General features: G+C 33.3%; 1 protein-coding gene and 1 long non-coding RNA gene across 5 annotated transcripts in view; one reads left to right on the top strand and one right to left on the bottom strand.

The window, feature by feature from the left end:
* The window catches only part of PCDH17 (protocadherin 17), a 99887-nt gene that overhangs the window by 26616 nt on the left and 50895 nt on the right, over positions 1–22376 (top strand). For 2 of the 4 annotated variants that reach the window (XM_019415604.2, XM_019415607.2), the window contains 2 exons: positions 10304–10362; positions 10496–10668. In XM_019415604.2, coding sequence (XP_019271149.2) covers positions 10304–10362; positions 10496–10668 — 232 coding nt within the window. Of the gene's footprint in view, positions 1–10303; positions 10363–10495; positions 10669–22376 lie in introns of those variants that run through there. The other 2 variants (XM_019415606.2, XM_019415608.2) reach the window with 2 other exon arrangements.
* On the bottom strand, positions 1398–9427 carry LOC109247155 (uncharacterized). Its single transcript, XR_002071616.2, has 3 exons — positions 9305–9427; positions 4204–4253; positions 1398–2377 (listed from the first exon to the last, which is right to left on the bottom strand). It is a non-coding gene; the product is annotated as an uncharacterized LOC109247155 (long non-coding RNA).

Genomic DNA, 22376 nt, shown 5'->3' with positions numbered 1-22376 from the left:
TCTTCTGATCAACAATGTTATTTGGAGGAGGAAGACTGGTGAACTGTGTGTACCAAAATCATTGTATCTGTAATGTTTTAAACTTTAGTGTATTTTGGAAAAAAAAAACAAACTGATGATATGTGACAGACAGTTTGGTTTTTAAATTAGTTACTTAAATTAGTTATTTATATCTTTTAAATTAGTTATTTTTGGGGAATTTTCTGTAATGATTGGCTACATGTAATACTTTGAATTTCTTTTGCACTTTAAAAGGTAAGTGTTCAGAAGTGCCTATTTTGACAATTTATATGACTGTCATGATGGTAAGTAATCATACAGTTAAGCCTACTGCTTGCATTAGACTGTTTGATAATACACGGCCATTATTACCTTTTTATGTTACTGGCCAAAGGAAGAAAATCTAGTTATTGGAGTTATATGCAATGCTCAGCATATTCAAATAATTTAATGTGCAAGTATGGAAAGGTAAACGTGCATACTCTTTCAGTGAGTTGTCTTATTAGTACGGGGGATGGTAGTACTATTTTTGCTTGGTGTGTAACGTAATTTTTAAAAGCATTTCAAGTCAAGTTACATTCATTTCTCATTAACTTAGTTCTGAAAATGTTGGGATGGATCCTGATTTTTCTCTATTTGCCAGAGAGGTAGCACAGATACTGACTGGTCCTGGTGGTTCCCGGCAAGTACGTTGTTCTGCAGTGAATTGGGTATATGAAGGGTAACTTTATGAAAGTTAGTTAGCTGTCATTTCTCTTAAATGTCATTTCTCTGTTAAAAAAATGTAGACAGTAACATTAGTATGTGTCCTAGGGCAATTAAGGAGAATGAATAATAAATATCAATAATACTGTTGTGTGGATACTAAAATGGAACAGCATACTCCAAGCCTCCTAACATAGAAGGTACACAATGACTCTGTTTCCATAAATTTAGATTCAGTGCAGTATAGTTTCAAAACATGTCCATATTAGCTAAATAAATTAGACTGAAAACTGGCTTGAATCTAAATAAATTAATTTATCAAATTTTTCTTTCACTTATTAGCAAGTTTTTAACATTAACGAAATAAGAGTTTAAGAAATGTATCTTGCATTCACAGTGACAATAAATAAAATGGTGAGTCACCAATTTGTCTCCCTCCCTTTTCTTTCTCTTCATATGTCGGAGTTCTAGAAGTTCAGACTTCTAATGAATTTTCACTGGCTACATTTACCTTTGGGTTCTTAGTTTGGAGGCCTGATGGCAGAGAATCCAGTTGTAGGTATTCCCTCTGGTGGGATAAATCTTCCATATTCTTGATAGAGAAAAAGAGCACCATAGGAGGAAAGCAGAGAAGAATCTTCTAAGACAATATATCTGGCTGAGAGATAGCCAAAACCAACCAACCGACCAACCAACCAACCAACCAAACAAACAAACAACCAAACAGAAAAGAATAGAACTCCCAACTCTCCCCACCACTACCACCACTGGAAGAAAACAAAAAGACTGGGTATAAGCTAGGGTTGAGATAGAGACTGACCTTACTAAAGAGAATGGACTAATTGCAGGTATTAAAGTCAGCCACTCAAAGTTTGAATTTTTTTCCCTAAGACATCAACTTATGGCATAACTCTATGCCATTGCCAGAGAGAAAGCACATCTAGCATTCAGGGGCACCTTGGTGGCCTATGGACTCCAAACTTCAGCAAAAATAAAAAAGAGAATGCACAGCATTCTCTACTTTGTGTGCTTTTCTAGATAACAAACAGCACTCCTCTTACCTTTTGATTATTTCAACATTCTTCTTTCTTCTCAAAGCTGATTTTCTTTAAAATTCATAAATTAAATGACTAAACTCCAGCATACAAGTTATTATTAAAATTATCAGTGTTGTTTATGAAAGAGTTAACATTTGCAAAAGGGTTTAATATACAGACTCATTACTTTCAGAACAAAATCATCTAAGTCATCCTAATTGAGCTGTAGACTTAAAATGCTTGCTTACAGGATGTGGCTGTTCTTGCTCTCTCATTTCTAATTTAAAGTAATGCTAGCTTTTGCTAAATGTGGTAAGAATTTCTCATGTTTTTATTATGGCTTTAGTAGCAAAACACAAATGTCGACCACACTATACTTGTATAAAATGTATTATTTTGAAAATCATTGATAAATACAGTTATTGCCATACCTCATGCACTTTGAAAATTCCAAAGCCATAGGTGCTGTCAGATAACTTTATAAGTGGTGGCTTAAAGTGCTGTTGCCTACTTCAGCAATGTAGAAAGAACCACACCATATATTCTGTTGAAGGCAAAGCTATCAGAAGCGATGTCGGTATGAAAAGGCTTAAAGTGAATTATTCACCTCTTAACACTCCCTTGTGTTCAGTCTGCTGCAAAGAGAATGCTTACTATCAATGTGAAAAGCAGTGCCTTTGAATTAAGGGAAAAGTTCAACTTGTTTGGCTTTGTTTTCACCCCAATGGCATCAATATGTGCAGTCAACCTTATGTCCGTAATTCAAAAGAATTTTCAAAATTCCACTCCCCTGTGCCCCTGGATGAGGAAAACACTGATCATCTTAGTATAGCTGAAGCTGTAATGATATGATTTAACACCATAACTACACATCCAACCCCAAATTCGTGTGTGAGAAGCCAGTTTTCTCAAAATAATGACTTTAAAGAGTCGAAGTATGTCAAAGACATACTTTCATTTCTCTTTAATAATTCCTATGCTAAGTCAATACCTCTAGAATGAAACCTTTCTTCATATTTGTATCGCAACCTTTGGGAGAGTCTTCTTGTATTCGACATAAATATATTACAAATTTATCAAGACACTGAGGCAAATATGCTTTTAGAACCTGGTACAAAATGCTGCGTCTTTTCCTTCTCAGTGTCTAATCTGCTGTCGGTCCTATTCAGTGTATTTTTAATTTCAAATGTTGTAGTTTTCATTTTTAGAAGTTCCATTTGGGTCTTTTCTATATCATCTACTTCTCTCCTTCGTGCCCAAGATGAAAATGATACAAGGGAGGTACTTAGGGCTCAAATTTTAAGAAGGCACTTGCTCTCAAAGCCAGGCTTTTACGTTCTTGACCATATTTTTAATATTCTAATATTTAAGATTCTTGTTGGTTAATTCCATCATCTCTTTCATGCCAGGATCTGTTTTCATCGATTGATTTTTCTCCCAGCCGTGGGTTATATTTTCTTAACTTGTTGCAGACCTTACAATTCTTGATTGGGTCTCAGCAATTGTGAATTTTATATTGTTGACTGCTGGAATTTTTATATTGCCTCAGGTCTGAGCTAAACGTATGTTTGTGGAATGAATTTACCCACTGAGCCTCTGTCTCAAAGGTCTCCTTTCTGGTAAAGAAACAGACATAGAAAGGTAAAAGAATAGCAAGGATGCCAGCAGTTTATAAAGCACTGCCTCCTACATTTCCACACCAATGATTCTGGAAATGCGAGAGCTGTTTGTTTTGTCAAAAATTGTTCTCTCCATAGGAAATTTCCTGACTGCCCCATAAGTCTGTAATGGGAAATATAAGAGAACACTGGCAAATTAGCACCAAGGTATTGTGGACATATTTATCACATAGTGATTGGATTAATCACAGATTGAATTCCAGAATTTACTGAAATAGCATCTGTGATGAGAAAGACTAAACCATACAATCCACTTTCTTAATGATTGAATTATTTTTTTTTTCTCTTCCTTTTGCAGGGATACCTTTGAAAATAGTTTTCTGATGTTTTCTTTCTTAGAAATTAATTAGAAATGAGATTCAAAATGATGATGTCTTTAATTTTCTTATCCATAGTTGTCTCATTTCCTAGAAATCCAAATATTGTTTTAAAATTGCTCAGACTTTCCTCCAGTTATCATTATTTCATGAGTATTACAGTGCTGCATGCAGGACTTAAAAAAATGTAAAAGTTATAATGGAATTGTATTAGATAACTAAGAAATTTTCATATATTATCTTATATAAAGTATAAAACAACATCTTTTAAATAGTATATCCTAATTTTACCACCAAAGTTGTAAAACTATTTTGAAGGTATTTTAATACACTTTGGTATATCTTAGATGCTAATCATTTCATATTCAATGTGTTTACACTCTTTACAAATATATTCTGTTCACTCCCAAATGTAGAATCAATACACAAGGTATTTTCTTAAAAACAAAAACAAAAACAACTCACCGTTTCTGAGGATGGATCCCCGTTCTTCGCAATATAGCCTTGTTTGTTTCCTGCATTGAAATAAAAAGCCATTCCTTTGTTGGGGAGTCTAGCTGGCTTATTCGGTAAAGCATGCAACTCTTGACCTCAAGGTCATGAGTTCAAGCTCCAGGTTGGGTGTGGGACCTATTTTTACAGAAAGAAAAGCCATCCCTTTGCAATAAATTGTGTCTGCAAACTTCGTTTGAAGTATTTATGTTATGGTTGGGTAAACAGGAACTGCACACAAGGAAAACATCTTTGAAAGAAATGAAAATTTAGCTAAATAATTCATATTAAGGTGACTGTCTTACAGAGCTGTTGCTTGCGTTTGCTAGTGTGGCTGAATAGATCTTTATATCCTGAATCCATTCGTAGTCTGTCCAAATGAATACGGAATTTCTACATAGGTTTTATAAGTTGGCTTTGTATAATTTTTTAAAAGTTCAGAAACACTCCTTATTGAAGAAACTTAGTAAAAGAGCTTATAGTTTTATAATTCTCTGTGAGGCAGAAGGATCTTCAGCATATATGACAGGCAGATATCACCTTAGATTTAATTTTCGAATTACCTTTTTGAGCATATAGTAATGAACTTTTTTTGAATGTAGAGTTCCATGTATTTTTAATCATGTACATATAAAAGCTTCATGAAACCACCACCACAATCAGGCTAGTAAACAGTTCAGGAGTTGAAAATCTTCATGCTGTATCTCCCTAGGCAGTTTTAAAACTTGCCATTCACTGATCTGTTCTATGTCATCATAGTTTTTGGTTTTTTGAAAAGTTTTATAAATGAAATTATACAGGGTGAAATTTTCTATGAGTGGCTTCCTTCAATCACCAAAATGCTTTCGAGGTGCATCTAAGTTGTTGCGTCACTAGTTTTTTTTTTTTTTGTTTTTTTTTATTGCTAAATAGTTGTCCAATGTATGCATGTACCACAGTCTGTTTATCTATTCACCTATTGAAAGATATATGGGCTGATTCCAGTTTTGACAAAGAGGGCTCCTGTAAATACTTATGTACAAATCTTTCAAATCTTTGTGTGAACATAGTTTACATTGCTTTAAAGTAAATCCCAAATGGCTGCATCAGTCTGGAGTTTTTTTTTGTTTTTTTTTTTGGGCTATGGATTATGCTTTTGGTATCATGTCTAAGAACTCTGCATATTGCCAAGTCACAAAGGTTTTCTGCTAGGTTTTCTTAAATGTACAGGTTTACATTTATATTTAGAGGTGTGGTCCATTTTGATACATACATTTGATACATACATACATTATATATATGTATACATCCATACATATGTATAACACACACACACACACACACACACACACACACACACACACACATAGAAAGAGAGGGAGAGAGGTGTAGTTTAAGGTTCATTTCTATTGAATTATCTATCGAATTGCCTTTTGAAACTGTGTCAAAAATCAATTGGCCGAATTTCTGTGGGCTACTTATGGACAGTCTTCTCTGTTCTATTGATCTATGTGTCTTTTCTGTCTACAGTACTACACTGTCTTGATTAGTGCAGCTTCATAATAACTCTTAAAATAGATAGTGTGATTCCCTCAACTTTATTCTTCTTTTTCAAAATTTTTTTTGGCTATTATAGTCACTTTGCTTTCCATTATGAATTTTAGAATCCTTGTCTGTATTTACAGGGAATCATGCTGTAAATCTGAATGTTGTTATATTACATGTATAGATTATTTGAGGAACATTGACAGCTTTACCTTGCTGAGTCTTCCACTCCATAAATGCAATATATTTCTTCATTTATTTAGATCTTCTTTGATTTATTTCATCAACTTTTGTAATTTTCAGGGCACAGATTCTGTACTTGTTATTGAAAATATTTTTTTCTAAGCATTTGATTCGTAGGGAACTATGATAAATGGATTGCTTTTGAAAGTTCAGTTTTCAATAGTTCGTTGCTAGAATATTGAAATATAATTGATTTTTGTGTGATGACCTTGAATACGGCAACCTTATTTATTGGTTCTAAGAAGTTTTGTTTCCAATTTGTTTTTTTTTAATTCCTTTTTATTTCCTGCCTAAACAGTAATATTATCTGCGAGTATAGTAACTGAGAAATTTCCCCTTCCTTTTTAATTTATCTTTTATTTATTTTTCTTGCCTTGTTGAACTTAATGGGTCTTTTAGCACAATGGTGAATAAAAGTGGTGAAAGCAAGAGTGAAAACTTTCAGTCTTTCACTGGTAAATATAATATTAGTTATACATGTTTTTTGTTTGTTTGTTTGTTTTTTGGTAGATGCTCTTTATACAGTTGAAGAAGTTTCCCTCTCTTTCTGCCTTTGCTGAGAATTTTTATCATTCATAGATGTTGACTTATGTCAAATGCTTGATACATTTTAAGAATTGCTATTTTTACTATTTACTAGTAAAAAATAATCTATTTGACTCCTTTTACTATCCACTTTCAATTCAACTTCTTTAGGCATATGTAAGTGGTCATATCAAATTAATCTACTTCAACAAATAAAGAAGTTACCCAATTTGAGCCAACGTGGTTTAGTTTCAGTAGGTGCCTTCTTTTGGTCTTTCTCATAGATGCTTTTTTAAATCATGATTTGTTTTCTAGAGTTATAACAGAAGAAGCAAATTGTAGAGTATGTAAATATATCTTCAGATATACCTGAGAAATAGCTTATTATTGAGTACTCCTGATAAAAATTCTGACTTTGAATGTCATTTATAAATTGACTACAATTTGCTGAGTACTCCTGGAGAAATGCATAAAGGCAAGTAATCAAAGAAACCCTTCATATCATGCAGACTTATCCACTTTGTATGTTAGTTTAATTGATTACTTGCTTATTTGTGTTTTCAGTACAAAGGAAAGTAATGAATACTAAGTTTTCATCAAACAAAAAAACAAGAAATGAACAAAAAAATGAAACTAGGAGAATGGACTCAGTTTTATAAGATAGTTCAGATCTGTTTTCTTATGAGCAAATAATCAGTAAAAAATGGCCAAACTTCTGTCTTTGTATTCCAGACTGAACTAGATTAAAAAGATGATCACATTCTAAAGTTTTTAAAGTGTCTATCTTGGAAGTTTCTGTAACTACCCACCAATTCCGAGTACTTTTACAAAATAATAAACGAATTATATGTTTAAAAGTAATAGTTAAAAGTCACTGCGTTCCAGTTGAATTTGAAGGGAAAACATTAGTGTTTATGATTAGTTTGTATGGAAGAGGATACAATTTTCAAAGATATAAATATTCATGTTTAATAACTCTGATGAGTCCTAAAAAACTACAAGTGTCTGACCTCAAGTTTTACGTTCTTCTTAGACTTGAAAGTTAAGATTTATAGATATGCAAGGTAGAACGAATTTTTTAGAGTACATTATCGGGAAATATCTTAAAACCCTTCCATTTCTAAATTAAATGATGCTGTGGTACATATGGCTTTTGTTTTGGGTCTATTTTCATTTTCCTATGCAAATACAGTTATTTTATATTCAGATTATTTTAAATGAGTTTTCTGACACCCTTGGAGCCTGGATAATGAAAATGTTATTTTCTATATTAAAACCAGTGTGGTTTTTATAGTGAGTTAGTTATATGTTTGTTAAAGGCCAAATGGCTATTTCATTATGGTAATCATAAACACACACACAATCTTTCAGGCTTCTACGTATTTAATGGATAAATGCAGGCACTATTAGTAAACTTCTGATACTTTGCTACTGATTAAGCTGCAGATTTTTAACAATTGTATTTTGTGAAATTCTATAACGATAAACCAATCTTTCTTTCTTTCTTTCTTTCTTTCTCTTTCTTTTTTACATTCCTTTTTACCTCTCTCCATGTCATTCCTCCTCCTGCGTATATGTATCTTTTTGTTTCTCTCTTTCTCCTCTCTACTTTTCTCTTGCCTTTCTCTGTAATTATATTTTTCTCCTGTTTCTTCTCCTTCTAAAATCCCTTCTCTTATGACTTCCTCTCGTTTTTCGATTTTCATCAAAATAACATTTGGTAGCAACACCATCGCTCAGTGGTCATCAAACACTCTGATGCATCCATGCAAACAGACATCGTACAAACATACATATGCACATGTGCACGTGCACACACACATAATTTAAAAATAGCTCTTCATTCGGTGGGAAAACGTATTCTATTTCTTAGTTCAAGTCTTTTATTTTATCAGAGCTGTTTAGAACTTTAACAATAGGCAAACACTTTTAGATACTCTCCCTAGTAGAACAATGGAAGGAAAGTTTCCTTGTCTGTTTCCCTGTGTTTAACTGAATAGGGATCCTATCCTGTGATGCTCCACCTAACTAAAGCCATTACAATCACAAAGTTACTTACAATAGCACTTATGTTTTCTAACTAGAGTTTCTACTTTGATTTTATATTTTACTCTCTCCGTAATACTCAGGATTCTGTTTTTCCGAAGTGTTCTAAGATACTCATGGCCTAGTCTGTAACCGACAACAATAATAGGTTGCATACATGTTTTTGACCAATTCAAAAGAGGAACTTGATTTTATTAAGCTAAAATGTGGAGTTTCTAAATAACTATAGTTTTAAAAATTAGCAAAATTCTGTTGCAAACATTTTTGCCCCAGTGTTGTTTTCCGCTATTATTTTTACTAGAAGATTGTCACCCTTAAAAACTGATAGTTTGCCATTATGGAAACAAAAATTAAGGTGCTTCACAGAACGTAAACACTAATAAAACATGTTAATGAAAAATGTCTGCTACCAAATGCTAGTTAAAGCAGATTAGAAGTGAGAAATGCATTGACCTTGTTTACCTTCATCTTTGCATTTTGATAAAGGTCATTTGAGCACCGACAAAAGATTATAGATTCAGAAATTTATGAGGCTATTTCCTGTCCCCAAGCTTTTAACAGACAGTGAAACTTAGTATTTTAAGCTATTACTCTTAACATGTCCTTTCCCCCCAATAATAAATAGTTCCCAAAAGCCACATAATTAAAATTATTTCATGGGAAGAAAAAAGAGTACTGTTAGTTTAATTTAGCTTTATTTATACGGAAACACATATTGCACTACGTTCAGCCTTACCTTGAGGCCTCTTCTTCATGAATCGCATGCTCCTGTGTCACTGATACTTACATGCTGGATGATCTTGTATGAATCCATAGCTGCTTCAGGGCACAATGGTGTGATATGAAGTGATGCTGAAAACAGGAGAACCTTTGTCACCGAGTCAGCTGCAAGAAGAAGTGATGTGTATGAATGTACAGTATAGGGAGATCTATGAAAGATCTAGTCTCTTTCTCCCAAAAGACTCTGTTCCATGATACAAGGAGAATTCAGTTCTTTTTGGCAGACCTCCACATCAGTTTGGAAGCAGTAAAAACAACCACAAAAACAAGCCTGGTTTCTCAACGTCTTTACTCTCAATATTTTAAGTGACATTTTATTTCTTATTTTTATTTCACTTTGTTTTCGATAACCAGCGGTAATACCCCTTTCCACTGTATAGTTTGAGTTCAATGCCATGATAGGAATGTAGATGAGAATGAATTATAGAGAGGAGTTCAACCATATGTTCCATGCTTGTAATTGTTATTGGCAAAATTTGAAGGAAAGGCCCTGCATCTCTTAATTGAGGAGTGGATGACTTTAAGTGATGCTACATGGAGGGCGTAGAATCCCAGCAGATGATGCAATTATGTTTAAAAATGAGTATTATTAAATAATTCACACTTTTAATATGGAGAAATTAGGTCATTTTTTCACTCCTCCCACAAGTGTTCAATCTTAATATCTAGGTAATGAAACAACGCAGACAGTGTTATCCATCCTGGTAGGAACAGAGAATGCCAGTTATGACAGGCTCATTGTTTACTTTAACAGGTAATTTGTGGACCGGAATCATTTAATTGTTCTGAGTACATAATTACATGTCAGCAATTTCCAATTTAATTAAAATTTACAAATCTGAAGATTAAGGGAATTTTTGAATTATTAATCATTTTTCCACTAGGAAATCTTGTTGCTCTGCAGGAGATTTGTCCAGTGTACAACTATACGTATTTTTTTCCTTCTCTTTCGCAGACAGACAATTTTCCCGCAGAGCCCAATTACATGGGCAGCAGGCAGCAGTTTGTTCAAAGGTAAGGCCTATTAAATAACTTTCTCGGCTTCCCCATTTGCATTCGTGTCAAAATTGCTTTGCAAGAGACTACACTTCAGATTCAAACTTGTAGAGACAACACTTTCTCTTCTTTTTCTTTATATGTATTTCAGTAGCTCCACGTTTAAGGACCCAGAAAGAGCCAGCCTGAGAGACAGTGGGCACGGGGACAGTGATCAGGCTGACAGTGACCAAGACACTAACAAAGGCTCCTGCTGTGACATGTCTGTTAGGGAGGCACTCAAGATGAAAACTACTTCAACTAAAAGCCAACCACTTGAACAAGGTGAGTGAAGCCTTCCAATGCTTACGACGTGTAAAGCTTAAGCAATCATTATAAACCTATTAGTACTAGAGTCGCAGTTTATCACGGTGGAACGGACCATTGATAATATATCAAAGAAACAGCAGATCCCGAGCTTGTCCCAGACAGAAAGCAAATATTCAACACCTCAGGAACAACAGAAAAAGGAAGGCCATGGATATTAGTCTGTATCCATCTTAAAATGACAAACTTGACCAAAGTCACCAGATTGTTCTTAGCTTTACAGACATTCCCCAACCTTTCCCATTTTGTGTTTCATTAGCAAGGAAAGCAGGGCATATGTTGGCCAGATATGCACATTCTAATATACTAACTTACAAGATCAAATTTAGTAAATTCACCACGTTTAGGTAAAATGAAAACCTGGTTGGAATTGTATAGCTCTTAGCAGAGTTTGTTTATTTTTAACGTGCATTTTAGCCTCCACGTAGTTTTTCAAGAATTAAATGACAGCAAGCCAGAATTTTGGCTCATTTTTTTGATTTACATCTAAATGTGCATGGGTGTCAAATAAATATGTACTTGTTTACCCTGATAGAGATAAAAAAGAAATACTTCCTAATAATACAAATGTTTTCTAAAAGTCTATCTTCAATTTATCCATTTGATATGCCTTTTTATTAGTTTTGATGCTTTTATTGTTTCAAGCACAATGAAATATTTGCTAATGATTCACCCAGAGAATTAAGCTACTCTGACATATGAGACTTAGGCAATGTGAATAGGTTTTTATGTCTAATTATAAAAAATGAAGAAAACTTGTATAATTCGGGTTTCAGAATTGCAAGTACGTATTATGTTAGTTAATACTAGTTTTCAAAGTATAATAGTATTTAAATATATCTAATATTTATTATTTCAGTTTTTTAGGGAGAAACTACATTTAAACTTTGTGAACATCAGTCATTTATTCTTCTAATTCACTTATTGATTGTCAATTCATAGAAAGTAACCTTTTGCCTGTAGTGAGGCCTGACATATTACGTATGTGTCAATAGATATTATTAATTTCTCTAATCTAAAATTAAAATTCATTTTAATACAAACACATTCACACATATGTCAATTCAATACAGAAATACATAGGTTCATAATAATATATATGTAATACAGAAATAAATACATATGTTCAATAAAATATAATTTATATTTCTGCACTGAATACAACATGCTGAATTTATTTTAAGATTGGCCTCCAAAAAAGCCTTTTTTGATAAGTCATAACTGCCATATACACCATAGCAACTTTTTGTCCAACAATGCAATATTGTGTTTTATAGTAATTGAATTGTAATTCAATTGAATTACAATTGAATATTGAATTGAATATTTATAGAATATTCATAGTTCCTACAAATTTGAATGTTTACTTAAAGTGACTTAAATGATCTTGATGGGTTTTAACTATGTCATATTATAATATGTGAATTTTTTAGACAAATTTTAAGTAGTGGGTTGTTGCATCTTGATATGTGAATACAGAACCTAACATAGACTCATCTTTGTGTGTAATAAAGTGATTGATGGATAATACATTGGCTACTTTTTGCAAAGCTGCATAGAGTAAGTAAAGAGTTTGCATTTATTATCATATTTCATGAGAAACTTTGTTAATCAAAGAAAAGTTTATATGCTGTTCACATTAACTCTTTAAATTATTTTTATCCAACTGAGCAATATATTTGATGGGAAAGAGCAAAGGCCCCTATAGAAAATGGAAGTGGTTTTATTTATGCCTAAAGATGTAATTTATACTGAAAATCTGTTTTTTCAATTTTGATATTAGAAGATAATACCTTAAAAAAGTAGGCCATTCTTAAAAGAGCATATATTTGGTATATATTGTAAATAACATTCTACATAAAATAATTGCTAGTGTAAGAGTGAGAATGCTAATACAACTGTGTCCTGGAAAACAAGTAGTTTCCACACATCTTTCTTAATAAATATGGGAAAGTTATTATGAATCTATGAATTATAGAAGAAATACGGATCTCTACTTTAAAACATGATTTTGGAGGATTAGATAAAATAGTATTTCAGTGACTGATTGACTGATTAATGTATTAGTTCATGTATTTAATAAATATCTATTAAATTCTTTCAATACTTGAGGAAAGTTAGTTTCTTCAGGAACATCAAAAATAAATTTGACTTAGAGCTTGCCTTCAAGAAACTGTATGTAACTAGTAGAGATGGGGAAGCTCTCCCTCTCTGTCTCTCTCATCTGTTTCCATTTTTCACCTTCAGTCTCCCGATTTCTTTCCATCATCTATATCATCTTTTTTGTTTTCTTCTTTCCTTCCTTTTTGCCTTCCTTCCTCCCTCCTTCCTTCCTCCCTTCCTCCCTCCTTTCATTCTTTCCTTCCTTCCTTCCATTCCTTTTCTTCTTTCTTTCTTTCTTTCTTTCTTTCTTTCTTTCTTTCTTCCATCTATCCATGTTTATACTTATCTATCTACCTGTATAGATTCAGAGAAGGAGACTAGCATTTACTGAGTTCTTACCATTTACTATAAACTGTGTTAGCTCCATTTCATTGTTATCTTATTTAACCTGAAAACTCTAAAATGCTTAATCATTTTTGTCTCACTTACAAGAAAACTGAACGTATAGAAAATATATTAATCTGCTCAGCAGGTTGGAATTTTATGCTACATCTAGATATAGCTAAAACTTGTGTCTTTTCTACACAACTTTGTCTCCAAATGGGAGAATTTGCTCAGACATTCTGATTCACTGCTATGACTAGATATCAAATAAACATTGAAGAATAAGTTAAAACCTGAGTTCATGTATGCAAACCTTATGGGAGAATATAAGAATAGCTCATATGCATTGAATGAATTATGCAGTACTTAAAACTTATTATCCTATTTAGTTTTCATTGCATTTATAGATAAGGAAGTATTGCTACTCTCACATTTAACAGATATTAAGAAATGTTGTCAGTGTTCTGCAGTTATAAGCAGTGAAGTCAACATTAGAAATAAAATGACATGCCTTCAGAGCCCGCCCTCTTACCCAATGCTTTATACTATTCACATAATGAACAGTTTACTCAGAAATAATTTTAAAATGTTTGAAGAAGCCATCAGCCATTGTCTTGGTCAATGTACTCTGTTAATTTATTTGAAAAGCGTCAAGAGAAGCAAAGCCAAATTAATTCAATGCACACCCATAAAGAATAATTTTCTTTACAGATGAAAGATGATGACAGCCGTATTTAAGCAATTATCTCATGTCAGATTTCAAATATTAAACCCTAATCTTTAATACCTTCAGAAATCTCCTAAGAATCAAAAGTAAATTTTCTCTTAGGAGAAAGAAACCAAACACTAAACAGAAAGATATCCATTTATGAGTCTTTTTTTCTTTCTAAAAATTTGTAGTAGTGCCTTAACACATTTCAGTTAAAACAATCAATAGCATATTATATTTTATAGTTTTTGTATTAGCTTATTTGATTTCTTTCCTTGTTTAAATTTTCTCTAGTAAGAAAAATGATGTTCTATTTCTAACTCAAAATATTTCTTTAGCTTAGAAATTAGAATTAATTCCAAAAATAATCTTCACATTTTCAATGGAACTTTCTACTAATAATGGTTTTCCTTTGCAAATGATTTAGGCCTTTGAGATCTTCTATTATTAGTTCAAATATTACTTTTTCTTCTCTTTTGTGCAGACTTTTTCCATTTGTTCTATTCCTGATAATTATGTTTATTGCTACCATCGGTTTAGTCGTCCCAAATACACGCCAGTAGTATGTGTTGCTCATTATTTTAGCAAAAATATTTGAAAGAGTTCAGTAGTTAATTGAAGGCGTGCTGGATAGCACGACAGCTGGGGAATAGCCTTAAGGATTTTATGTTAAATCCTCTAATAGAAAGAGGTGGTTTTAGTTTCTCTCAGTGGGACTAAAACAAATTCTCAAAGAATGTACTTAGTTTCTTTCTATTTGATTGCATCTTTGTGCCCTGCCAGTCTATTTGTCACTTAGATTTTCTCCATACTCCCTTTGTCCAATATTATAGGTAGGTAGGTAGGTAGGTATCTACCTAGGTAGATAGGTAGGTAGATAAAGCAATCCAGTTTGACTTCTTTCAGAAAACATCTGTACTTTGGAGTTTCTGTCCATTACAGCAGTCTGGTAAAGTATTTTGATTGTGAGCAATAACTCTTTCTTCTTTAACAACATTTAGTAAACTTTCCCTAACATTCAGTAGTCTCTCTTGATTCCCAAATAATAAATGTGCAGTTTTCATAAATGCTGTCTGGTGATTTCTTTGAGCTCTTTATTGATAACTCAGTGACTGTTCTCAAGTTTTCAAGGGTAATCAGTCTTCTGCTATCTTTATAGTTGACTGAAACCAAGTTCGTGAATTTAAGCCAGAAGCTAGTGGAATAGCATTGCACCCTGTGTTGACAACCTTTGCTAGGGACAGCAGTAGAAGCATCACTGTGAGGGAAGCTAATGCCCTGTTAGGTGGCCAACTGTCCATCCCTTCCTCTGTAACTGGATTCCAGGACTTTTCTGATCCTTAGAAGTTGCTTCATTCAAGTTCTTTCTCATTTCTCCTTTTATTTAATTGCCTTATAATTTCTTTCTTTCTTTCTTTTTTTTTTTTTTTTTTCCTATTCAATTCTGTGCCTCCTCTGTCCTCTCTCTTCTGCTAGAAAATCTGACTTCTTAAATTACATTCTGGGTTCAAAACATTTCAGAATAGAATCCCTGATTAAAATCTAATAAAAATAAAATCAATAGAAAGTTGAGAATAATAGAAATACAAAATAAGCTAGGTTTGCTCCAGTGAATTCAGTTTTAAAACTAAATTACATTCTTAAGGGTTGCCTTCCCTCTTCCCAGAGGACATTCTGGAAAACTACAAAAACTAAAGCTAATGGATTTTTTTGTTTGTTTGTTTTGTTTTTTTCAAGTCACTGTTTGAATTTTGCTTGTGGGCCCCATATTTAAAACAGGATTAAGCTAGTTTAAAGACTGCAGTATTTTTTATGTGATTTCAGAGTTTGGCGAGGCTCTGAACCCTACTCTTTCAACATCGCCCTCCCTAATTTACTGCATAATGACTGCAATTTCACCATATTTCTAATTATGTTTGGAAAGGAAACAGTTTAAGGTTTCTACAACCTATACTTTACCCTGGAGGAACAACTTAAGGAAGAAATAATAGGGAAATGGGAGAACACAAGGTGAAGCTCTTGTCCACCAGAGTAGGGGTGGAGCCATACATACAGGGTTTGGAAGGGAGTTATTGAGAAAGGATTAGGACACTGAACACAAACTTGACCTACTTTGCAATTGCCCCTAGAACTGACCAGCAATAGGACCGTACTTGGATAGTACTTTTATATTCTCAAGCTTCCGTTCTGCTTTCTATTCTGCACCTATGGTTACTGCAGCTGTGACCCTTCCAATCAGTCGATGTCTCTTCCCAGACCTTCCCATAACACGCATCAGCAAATTGCTTCTACACAAGTAAGGACACAGAGGTGATGACGACGTCCATCCTCACAATCTCTGAAAATACTTTTAAAAAGAAATGCTGCTGTAAACTTATTAATATCAATTTGTCTTATGAAGGAAATGGAAAATCACTGCCATATAGAGGGATGGGGAGTGGGGAAAGCAAAAGGAACAGTTGACTATTTAATACCAGGAAGAAATCACTTACGAATTTTTAAAGGCACTGCTGCTTTTATGATTCAAATGTGTGGCATTTAAGAAATTGTATTATTTGCCAAGAATTCTTATTATATCAAGCCATCTAAGTTTGTATTCGGCTGCATTTAAGAGCACCTTAATGTCAACTTTTTCCCCCTCTTGTGCTGTCTTAGGACTTTCAGAATTCATCTGGCTTTAGATTTTACTGGATAAAATATTCCCCAAACTATGAGCAGCTTAAGTTCATTTTTGATTACCAAACTTTGCAAATGTCCCATAGTTCACCTAACTTTAAAAGTTTCAATGACATCTCTTTCTCGTGTGCAAACATCTGTTTCTAGAATCCAGCAGCTGGTATCATGAAAATAGAGAGATTTTATCACCCTCACATTTGTTCTCATCATAAAGCCTCCCTAACAAGTGTTGCATGATTTACTATAGATTCAATGTGATTTTTAGGTTATCTTGCTTTTAGTAATGACTTTTGCTAAAACACTCCAAATGGGGAATGTTGGGACAGTAGTTCCCAAACTTTTAGAATCTCATTTTGCCTTGGGGCAGGGGAACCCTTCCCAGCCTTAGAATTATTGTTTCTTTCAAACACTGGGATACAACTAGAGGATTTTGGTTTTTGTGTGGTTTTTAATAAGGACTTTTTTTTTCATTTTTACAAATAAAATTCTATATTAATATTATGTACATTTCTATGAAAATAAGAGTATGACATAAACGATAAATTATGACAATCAAGCATGGTTATTAGTTCATCTGTTAATTAAGAATTGTGACAAACTAATGTTGATAGGTCTTAAGCTTCTTCAAGAAATTTTCCATTATTTCACTTTAAACCCATGTTCTAGTATTGCAGGTTCTCCGTTCTTTTGAAAACCATATGAGGAAACGTTAGGGTAGGAAGATTCCTTGAATCCTTGAAGCATAATTCCCCTGTTTTATAAGTAAGAAAACAGATTCAATGAGTCTTAAAGTTAGAGGCAGAGATAGTGCTAGTTCTAGGTTTATCGTTTGCTGGTCTTGAGTTCTTTGTATCCTTCATGCCATTCCTGTAATTCATGATAGAGAGACTTCAGCGTCTCCAAGCAGGTACTTCAGGTTTGTCAAAACACTTCATTTTTTTATAAATCTGAAGATGTAAGCAGTTATGCCTGAGAGCTTAATTCTCGATTCTTTCATGTATATTGAGTAAATATTTAACATGTAAGTATATAAATATATATTATATATACATTGAATAAATGTATTGAATAGAAGCTCCAAAAAGTCAAAAAGATGTATCATACCAGATGTAGACAGTGACACTATTGTGTTATTTGTCACCAAGCATAAGGACGTATATATTTCTCATCTAGGCACAATATCTACACTTGTAATTGTGAGTCCCTGATATTGTCTCAGTGCACCGAGGGATGATGGTTCCAAGGAGAGATTTATTTAATCACTTATTTTTTTTTTTCTTTTAATGAACAACTGTGCCAGGGATGCAAAGACGAACTAATGCACAGGCTGGGTTCTGCAGGAGCTCACACTCTAGTGAGAGAATTGGACGTATAAGCTCTGGGGTTGGTGTAGTAAGCCATGCCCTGAGTATGCATGGAGTCATGAGAAAGAAAACCCAGCTGAGATTTAAGGGGATCAAAGAAAACTCCTGGGGAAGGAGACATTTGAGTTGACTGGTTCATTCAGAAAATGTTTACCTGTTTGGGGAGGGAGGATAAGAGGGCACTCTAAGAAACACAGATGGAGTAATGTATGGCAAGTTGCTGTTGGATGCATGTGAGTAGGGAGGTGTGAGATGAAAAATGGGGCAAATGAGACCGAGAGGTTGTGAGAACCCCAGTGATGGGACAACTGACAGGGAGCCATTGGGGGTTCAGGTGGCAACAGTGCAAAGTCTCATTTTATTTTTATATTATTTTTTTATTTCTTTAGAAATAGAGAGAGCACGAGCAGGAAACAGGGGCAGAGGAAGAGAGAGAAAGAAGCAGGCTCCATGCTCGGCACAGAGCTGGACGTGGGGCTCAATCCACGACCTTGAGATTAATCAAGGTTTGACCTGAGCCAAAATCAAAAGTCAGAGGTCCAACCGACTGAGCCACCCAAACCCTCCCAAAGTCTCATTTTAAAGACATTATTTTCTGTCAATGCCTGGGGAGACAGGGATACACTTAGGAAGCTGAGGAAGTAATGTAAGACAAGGCAAATGAGACCCAGAGTAGTAAAGAGGTAGCAGGAATGGAATTAAGTGAAAGATTAAAAACTTTTTAGAATATGACAGTACTTTTATGATTATAAAAAAATTGCTTATTATTCACTTGAAATTGATTTTGAGATAATGGTTCCTAAAGGAAAAAAAATCATTTAATACCCAAATAAATGGACTATACCTTGAATTATTTAAGTCTCTTTTTGTGTAATTTATACCATATATATTAAATAACACACAAATATTTGAAAGTTTCAGCATTTTCTCTAAATTAACAATACTGATTTGTATGCTGAAATCAATTTACTAAAAAAACTTCACCATTTAAAGATGATAGAAAAAAAATAAAAAATAAAGATGCTAGGACTAAGCAGAAATGAAACAAAAAAAACTTCAGCTAACCAGAGAATTTTTAGAAAATGGAGAGGCAGTGTAGAACGTGGTATCATAATGAGTCTGAGAATCATGACTTGGGTGACTAAGTTCAGTTTACTAAAGTGGAAAAGACAGGGTGAGGTCACCACGGGGAAAATAGTTGGGAAGTAAAAAAGAGTTTAAGGTGAATATCAGAACAGGCAACTGGAAAATATAATTTCGCAATCAGAATAGAAGTTTGGAGGTATAAACTTGGACAGTCCTATGGACATAGGATCATGCGTGAAGTATGTACATTGATGAAATACGTCATTGGGAGAAAAGAATCCAGGAAACTAGAATCCAGGATTATTGGGAAAAAAGGATCCAGGACAGAATCCTGCAGCATTTAGAAGTTGGGAAGGGAGAAAGTTCAATAATGGTTCCACCTGCCAAGAAACATGTTCAGTATGTTTGTGACAATCCAAAATCTGGAGACGTCATGGATGAGTTTTATGACTAAAACCTAGAGTTTTTAGACTTCATTTCCAACCAAATATCATTGAGAGCCAAATTAAATCAATACATTAAGTAAAGTTAGATAATACTGTTTCTGTTAAAAACAGGATGATACTGAGAAAGTTGTTTTATGAGTGAACAAACAAGCTCAGAGTAAAATCCCAAACAGGTGACCTGGCACTACTGGGATAAATGTATAACTTCTGGAGCTCACTTGCTTTGAAAGAAGGAACATTCACTTGGAATCAAACATTCTGAATTTTTAATGTAATTCAGTAACACTTTCTATAGTATCATTGTATATATGGCACTATCTTAATTGCTATGTTGTATATTTACTCAACAAATATTCCTTGGGTTTCTGGTATGTGCCAAGCGCTCCCCCAGGTGTTGAGGATTGAATAGTAAGCAAAACAAACATTCATTCACACTGAGCTTACATTCAAATGATGATGAAATAGTCAAGTGAACTCTCCCAAGACTCACAAAATCCATTTTCACAGAACTGGTAGTCTAGTAAAGGAAGTGAAACATGTACTAAATATAATAAAATGCAGAAAATAATGTGCTATTGATTAGGTGTAAATGAAAGGGTCTGAGAGTTTCAAAAAGAGGATAGAATATTGATAATTATTCAATGAAGACTTCATACTAGAGATGAAATTTTAGCTAAGACTTAAGGGATGAACAAGGTTTTTACTTTGAGAGATAGAAGCACAACAAATACATAAATACAATCATGGGATATGGAAAGTGGATTTAATATTTGGGGGATAATGAATAGTTCAATGTGTCCAGAGAAGGGACAGAAGGAAAAAATGCTGAAGAAAACAGAAAAAAGGTGATCAGTAAGGAAGGGAAGAAGTAGGAAAGCCATAGAGTCATGGTAGCCAGAGATGGATAAGAACAAACATTTTGATTCTTTAGAGAAATCCAAGAAAATGAGGCTCAAGGAACAGCTATACAATCTGATAACTGACAGACCACTCTTGATTTTCAAGAGAGTAGTTATAATGGAGTAATGAAAAAAGAAAAGGGATTTCAGAAAGATAGACTATGAAGTAAGGTCAGGAATTGGAGGTAGCAATTTCTCTTATTTCAAGACTGGCGAATAATGGAATAAGGGAAAGACAGGGAAAATAGCAACTAAGGAAGATGGTATTATGAATGGAAAATGCTTTAATCATTTAAGATAACTAATTATTAATATACTGAGGCAGAGGATCCAATTAGAAGGAAATATTGAAGGACAGGACTGGATAGAGGATATGCATGGGAGTGTAATGGAGATGCTAGCCTTAAAGTAAAGATCAACTCATTTTCTGTAAAGGAAAGAAAGGAGAAATAAATTAAAAAGATCAATGTAAAGGTGAAAGGAAAATACTTATAGGGAGTTCATTATAGATGGGTCCAATCTTCTCTATAAAGTGCAAGGCAAAAGACATCAATCTCATTATTTCACATAAGCCTTTAGAGTATATAAATGACCTCAGATTTGTGAAAAACCAGGGACATCATGAAATCACCAAAATATTCTACTCCAAAGTGCACATCTGTCAAAAACAAATATGGATGGCTGTTATTTTATATTTATATTTGTTAAAAAAAAAGAAATAGGAACAAATTATATACCAAACTAAATATATATATGTATATATACATATATATATTTATATTTAACCAAATATATTAACATTCAAATTTGCTCCCCTGGTACTTTCCAATTTCATAGCTTGAATAAATTTTTGAAAGTTGATGTTTTGATATGTATGCTTATAATTGTTAGAACAAGATGTTTTCCAGAATTAAGGATTTTTCAGATTTTACAAAGGTGATATAATATGTATATCATATATTATATAAAATCCTCACTGGAATCTGGCAATACACACAACCAAACACATTAAATTTTGTAGAAAAAAACCTGAATATTTGCAGTAAATGGACTAAATGAATACTATAAATAGCTTATGTTAGTTCAAGTCATTTTTTACCACTAGATGAGTAATAAAATAATTTCCAGATCTGAAATATTTTCGGCTTTCAAAATTATGGGCAAGGAATTATATAGACTTGTACTTAATTTGCATGTCAGGGCTTTGCTTCCTTAAATTCTTGACAACCAGTTATACTGATGATGATTCAAGTGGTAACATAATGAAAAAATTATTATGTACCACCATAAGAAATTATTTAATCCTGTCTTCTATTAAATCATTATAGAAATATGTAGTTGGGGTCTTGCATCAAATGTAGAAAAAAAATAGTCTATCATCCCTGTAATAGTTTTAATGTGATAAATATTTACTTTAGGAAGCTAAAGAGTAATCTTGGAGCATTTAAATGTTGGACTTGAAAGTGGACTAAGACTGTAAGATACAGGGTGAATTAAATATTTGAAACTGGGATAATACATGATCAAAGATTTAGAGATGTGGCAACCGAACAGTATAATACAAGAATGGCAAAAAAAAAAAGTAGAAATATTTGTATTTGAATATGGGATATAGAATTATAATGGAGACAAATTGAACCAGATGAATGGGTTAGGGTCAGATTATGAAAAACCTCGAATTCCATACTAATGACTTTGAACCATATTCTACAGGCAATTGAAAACTCTTTTGAGTGGCGTTACCTGGTTACATTTTTCTTTTAGAGTGATCAATTAATAATAGACCAGGGGAGAGTTGGGAATGAAAAAAAAAACAATGGCCAAACCAATCCATCACCAAAATTCAAAAAGGGAGAAGTATGTTTAATATTTCTTTCATTTTTATATAACATGTCATGCACTTTAATTGCATATACCCAAGAAATTTTATTGAAATCATTCTGAGCATTAAATACAATTAATTCAAAAGACACATTACTCAATTCAAAGTACTACTATT

Source organism: Panthera pardus, unplaced genomic scaffold (genome assembly GCF_024362965.1).
Source record: "Panthera pardus isolate Hobbes unplaced genomic scaffold, ASM2436296v1 HiC_scaffold_1, whole genome shotgun sequence".
NCBI classification, from domain to species: Eukaryota; Metazoa; Chordata; class Mammalia; order Carnivora; family Felidae; genus Panthera; species Panthera pardus.
Note: the sequence above shows the minus strand (reverse complement) of the source record. Positions and strands in the feature narration are given on the sequence as shown.